This window comes from Lygodium microphyllum, chromosome 26 (assembly GCF_053477565.2).
Source record: "Lygodium microphyllum isolate KBCC chromosome 26, Lygodium_microphyllum_v1.1.10, whole genome shotgun sequence".
NCBI classification, from domain to species: domain Eukaryota; kingdom Viridiplantae; phylum Streptophyta; class Polypodiopsida; order Schizaeales; family Lygodiaceae; genus Lygodium; species Lygodium microphyllum.
In genome coordinates, this window is record NC_141160.1 from 46,512,093 (window position 1) to 46,518,387 (window position 6,295).

The 6,295-nt window shown below is 41.3% G+C and overlaps 1 protein-coding gene across 1 annotated transcript; it reads right to left on the minus strand.

Annotated features, from left to right (window-relative positions):
- Window positions 1–1,529: 1,529 nt before the first annotated feature.
- On the minus strand, window positions 1,530–4,889 carry LOC148013226 (pentatricopeptide repeat-containing protein At5g27110-like). The gene has a single exon (XM_087667857.1). It carries the CDS (start codon window positions 4,887–4,889, stop codon window positions 1,530–1,532), a length of 3,360 nt encoding a protein of 1,119 aa, XP_087523983.1.
- Window positions 4,890–6,295: the final 1,406 nt, after the last annotated feature.

Here is a 6,295-nt window from a genome sequence, read left to right on the forward strand (position 1 = left end):
TCAAAGAGTGGTAGGTTGCCTGACCGTATCCTTGTTGGCTGTTATATGTAAATTAGCACAAATGTTAATATAATTTATTATTTCATGATATTATCAGGTACTTCTTTGGCATCAAGCCACTCTAATAGAAGAGTTGGCTTTCAATATGAACACAGACAGTGAGCAGCCCTAGTGTTGCATATTTGAACAGACCATTGGTGAAACCCCACTTTGGGTTTGGTAATCATCTAGCATACATTTTGATTCCATCAGGCTGGTCCCTTGAATTTATGTCTAGACAGTAATGATCATTTCCACACATTCATAGTTATCACTCTGGTCAATCATGTCAAAAATTTATCCTATCACTCAAATTCAGAAATCCACCTGCATGTTACACTTACATCTTTGATACAACCAATGAATAAATAGTTGCAAAAGCTGGAGATCTCAGAAGAGGGAAGGTCCTCAACAAAATAAGGGGGAAAAAATTCTGATCGACCATGAATACGTGATTCTGACCTCCCTTCTACCATGAGCTACACCAAAGAATAGGATCCCCTTTCTTAAATCGAGTTCCTTTTTGCATATAGATCTAGAGAAATTTCCTCACAATTTGTTGCAGTGCTTCACCACCTAAGGTCGCTTTATAATAAGTTGGTAGCTTTCTCACCAAGACCCTATTCACAGTGATGTTCGCTTACTGCTCTCAAAGTGATCGTCCTCTGAAGTAAAAGGTGATTATGCACATGATGTGATTTTGAAGATGATGCATATCCAAGATCCAGAAGCCTGAAATCACATGCATTTCTGACATCTCATATGCCACTACAATGCATTCCAGTCAGGATTCTGAAGCAAGACTTCGGCCCAACAACCAATCTGTTCATACATCTCACAAAAAGAACAGAACAGTCCAACATAATGAGCAAAAACCAATTATAGATGCAATCAGTGTAATACCCATTTCAGTGAAATTCCCAACACAGTCAGACAAATCCAATTTCCCTTGTGAAGAATTATGCATAATTGCACTATTTTACAGCATGGAGCCCTATAATTCCTAGGGACCATGGATGGTAAACACTACTAAAAGGGTATGTCAATGTAGCTCACAGGAAAATAGACAGGAGCTTACCCCAAACCTGTGTTGTTGTGTAAAGATGTGCCATAACAGCTTGGAGATGGTCAATCTCGAGGAAGAGGTAGATAAGGGAGGGAGAAAATGGTTACAAACAATGAGCAGTACTCTTTCTTTTTCCTTTTGTTTTACTTTTTTTGGTTGAGGTGTTTTAGGCGTTTGTTTTGGGGGACGGGACAGGTGGGTCAATCTTGCTAAATATGTGAGATGCAAAATATGGCAAAGTATCATTTATCCCTTGGAGGGGCTGCACTGCACACTGCAGCCTGAAGAGTGTCCATATTGTAATTGGTCAGAGGTATCAAAGTAACCACACTAAAACATGATTTGTCCCTTGTCAAAGTTTGAGGTACACACTCAAGGTCATCTTCAGTTCATCAAGCAGAGCTTCCTTGTAGTACAGAGAGAGTTATCTAAAAGCTACTCCTTTCTCTTCATCAGATTCACAACCTGAGACCAAATCTAGATTGGGTATGTATTCTTCACTCTTTGTGTACAAGCTTTGGACTTCCCACATTTCAAAGATGACCTGACTTTGATTGCCACACACTACAAACTGATGCAATTCCTTGTTCACCTCAATCAATGCACTCCCAGGCTTTTTATTTGCTCCTATATATTTCCTTGTTTTTTCTACTTTGTTTGCATCATTCCACCTACCAGCACTGACATATAGATCTGCCATCAATAAATATGCAGCACCAATTTCTTGATCCATTTCTGTTAGCTGCCGAAGGCATCTCTGTCCTAGTTCAACTTTCCCATATATAATACAGGCACTAAGCAGCGTAATTAAGATTACACTGGAGGGGGGATGTTGCATCGCTGCAAGAAACTTTTCCGCCTCAAACACACGTCCTGCTCTGGCAAAAAGGTCAACCATGCAAGCATAGTGATCTGAGGTTGGTTCCAATTTATATCTCTCTCTCATCAATTTGAAATATTCTTGGCCTTCAAGGACCAAGCTAGAATGGCTGCATGCAACAAGGAGACAGGTGAATGTGACTGAATTTGGCTTCACATATTGCTTTTGCATGTCCTCAAAGCATTGCACAGCCAAATTGCCCTGATGGTTCTCACCATACACTCTTATCATTGCAGTCCATGATACAACATCCCGAACAGGGAGCTTGTTGAACACTACCTGTCCTTCTGCAACAGCCCCACACTTACCATACATGTCTACAACCATGTGACCTATGACAGGATCTCTTTCTACTCCTAATTTCCTAATTTCTGTATGCATTACTTTGCCCATTTCTAATGCTCCAAGGATACCACAAGCTTTCAAGCAAAGAGAAAACGTGACAGTATCAGCAGATACACCTTTCCATTGCATTTTTCTATAACAGTTCAGCACTTCTTCAGCAACCCCATGTTCAGCATATCCGGCTATTAAGGCATTCCATGAGACTGTATCTTGCACAGGCAGTTTATCAAACACTAATTCTGCAGCTTCAAGCAAGCCACACTTTCCATACATATCCACCAATGTGCCACCTACATAAAGCTCTTTCTCATAACCTCTCTTGCTTACCTCAGTATGTAATCTTTGGCCTGTTTCCAAGTCTTTTAAGTTACCACAAGATTTTATGCTCCAGACAAATGTGATGGCATCCAAAGAAACATCTTCCAATTGCATTCGTCTGAAAAGGCTCAGTACTTCCTCATCAAGCCCATGTTCAGCATACCCAGCAACCAGAGTATTCCATGAGCCTGCATTTCGAGCTGACAGATTATTAAATACATGGTGAGCTTCTGCAAGCTGACCACACTTTCCATACATGTCCACAAGTGTGCTACTTACATTAAGGTCCTCCTCCAGCCCTCGTATGACTATTTCAGCATGTATTTCTTGACCTCTTTCCAAATTTTCTACAGAACCACTGGCTTTCAAGAAGAAAACAAATATAGATGCTTCCATAAGGACACCTTCCAGCTGCCTGTGTTGAAAACAGTCAAGTATTTCATAATCAAGTCCATGTTCAGCATATCCTGCAAGAAGTGCAGTACATGTTACTACATTTCGAACAGGCAAACTATCAAAGACTTCATGTGCTTCAGAAAGGAAGTTGCAATTTCCGTACATATCCACTAGTGTGCTGCCTATATACAGCTCTCTTTCCAATCCCCTTTTGGTTATGTCAGCATGAAACTTCTGGCCTGTTTCTAGAGCTCGTAGGGTGCCACAAGCTTTCAAACAGAAAACATATGTGACAACATCCAAAGGCACACCTTCTTCCTGCATTTGTTGGGAGTAGCACAGCACTTCTTCAACAAGGTCGAGTTCACTGCAACCTCCAATCACTGAATTCCACACAGCTACATCTTGAACTGCAACCGTATTAAACACTTCACGTCCTTCTAAACCTGAGTCACACTTGCTGTACATGTCTAACAGCATGTGACTCACAAAAGGATCTCTCTCTAGTCCTGCCTTTACAACCTGAGAATATATCCCCCAGCCTGATTCTAGAGTTCCTAATGTGCCACAAGCTTTCAAGCAGAGAGCAAAAGTGACAGCATCTGCAGTAACATGTTCCAGCAGCATCTCTCTGAAACAGTTCAGCACTTCCTCACCAAGCCCATGTTCAGCATATCCTGCAATAAGTGCATTCCACGATATTACATCCTGAGCTGGCAACATGTCAAACACTCTGCATGCTTCTGCAAGTGAACCACATTTTCCATACATGTCTACTAGCGTGCTGCCCACATGAAGCTCCCCTTCAAAACCCCTTTTGACCAATTCAGTATGCATCTTCCAACCTGTTCCTAAATCATCTAAGATGCCACAAGCTTTCAAGCTGCACACAAATGTGACAGCATCTGCAGGCACATCTTCCAATTCCATGTGTTTGGTACAGCTCAGAGCTTCCTCAATCTGCCCATGTTCTACATATCCGGTGATTAAAGCATTCCACAACACCGTATCTCGAACTGCCAGCATGTCCAACACTCGGTGTGCTTCTTCAAGAAATCCACATTTTCCATACATGTCCACCAGAGTGCTGCCTACATGCAGCTCTCTTTCCAAACCCCTTCTAGTTATTTCTGCATAGATTTCTTCACCTGTTTCGAGAGCTCTTGTCAAGGCACAAGCTTTCAAGCTGCAGAGGAATGTGACAGCATCACCAGAAACACCTTCTACCTGCATGTGTTTGAAGGAGCTTAGGACTTCCTCACTAAGTCCTTGCTCAGCATATCCTGCAATCAGTGCAGTCCATGAGACTGCATCGTGAAAAGGCATGTCACCAAACACCTGATGCGCTTCTGCAGGAGAGCCGCATTTGGTGTAGGTATCCAGCAAAGTACTTCCCACATACATATCTTTCTCCAAGCCCCGTTTGGTCGTATCAGTGTGTATGTCATGGCTTTTCCTGGTGTCTTTGAGCCGTGCACAGGCCGCGAGCAAGGCCACATAAGTATAAGTGGTAGGTTGTGCAGATTTCTCCTCTTGCATCTTGTGGTAGAGGTGGAAGGCATGTTGGGGATCTCCGAAATTGCTGTAGCCAGAGATGAGCGCTGTCCAACATCGCTCTGTACGGTAGGTGATGCGGTCAAAAACATGCTGGGCATCAGCCAAGCTCCTACAGTCCACAAACAGGGGTACAAGGAAATTGCCCAGAAAGGGATGTGAATCAAGGTGCGGCTGCCGAATGTGGGAGTACAAGCGCTGCACTTGTAGGAGGTCCTTTCTGTGCCTGCACTGCTGCAGAGTGGCGATCAAGCTGTTCCCTGAGTACAATTCTGGGATCTCAGCTGGCATAACCTGTCAACATGAATGGGTAATGGCAAGGTCCCATGTGCGGATCACACATACAATAGCTGCATCTTGGATAGCCTGTTTGAAGATGAGAAGGGCAAATCCTTTTTGTTCGATGCACAGTTGACAGTGTACTTGTCGGTCTCGTTGCTGCAGTGGGAAGACCCTTGGGTCTATGACCTTGTTTTGAACTTGAAGATGAAGGAGATCATGCTCCTGCACAGGATGAAACCATGACGATCTGATATGTGGATTTCTTAAAGCATGATGTTGTTACTTGTATGTTGTGTTGTAGTCCGTTCAATGTGTGGCAAATATGGGTCTCACCATCCAAAACTAAGAGCCACATCATGCCCAAGTATATGGACTTTGGAGTGTGTTGTGAAGACTTCAGGTCTCGAGAGCCACATGCAAGTCCAAAGTCACATAGAGAAAAGAGTACAAAAAGAAAGAGTGAGAACACACAAAGGAAGAGAGAGAAGATCTTACGGACCAATCTCCAATTGGCACTCCTATGAACTCCAACTAGGTCGACACATGCAGCTAAGAATGACAAATAATCACCGCTAACATGTTTTACTTGTTCTAATTGAACTCTATGTACAAGGCATTCATGTCACTACTTTGAGTTCATGCAATTATTTATATATGTTAGAAGGGTAGTATTGTAATACTAACGTAGAAAAATAGGTTGAACTTCATCATCTTCATCTTCATGTATAATAAAGTAGAAACTACATTTTTAATAATGCAACTATAAACTAAAAAGCAAGCATTGATCATAAATGCCATTAGCTTATAATACTAGCAATATGGTTTGATTTTACATATAATACTGTTATAATGTTTCCTTAGTAGCCTAAAATTTCTATTTATACTATGGATCAGGAGAAATGCAACGTAGTTTATACTTTTTCAGCATTACAACTATAAAGAAAAAAGCAAGCATCAAAAACATTGTTAGCTTATTGTGCTAACAATATGATACGATTTACGTAGTGTTCTTATAATATCTTGTAACCTAAATTTTTGTATGTAAATGGAGTGAGAGAGATGGTACAACAAACTTGCTCTATATTGACTAAATAATCATAATGCAACAATTGTGTATATCAACAAGAGGCTCAATCAACATCCATAACACCTTGCAGAAGAAAGGAGTAAATAAGGACGAATGTTAAAGAAGTACAATGTCAAAACAACAACAAAGATGTATGCATAGATGGGTCTAGGTACAAGCACTTCAAATACATAGAACATAAAACCATGTTAGCATGGTGGAGAGTTGGCACAACACTCTCCCAAGATTCATAATTATAGGGGAGAGTGCCCTTTCTAGGTTCAACAATGGTATTGTTCTATACTTTTTTGTGCAGTTCTTTTCTATGGTAGAAATTAGGATAAATAAC

Bases quoted from the DNA above. Each gene is read 5' to 3' on its own strand.
- LOC148013226 (XM_087667857.1), bottom strand. From the start codon at position 4,889: ATGCCAGCTGAGATCCCAGAATTGTACTCAGGGAACAGCTTGATCGCC.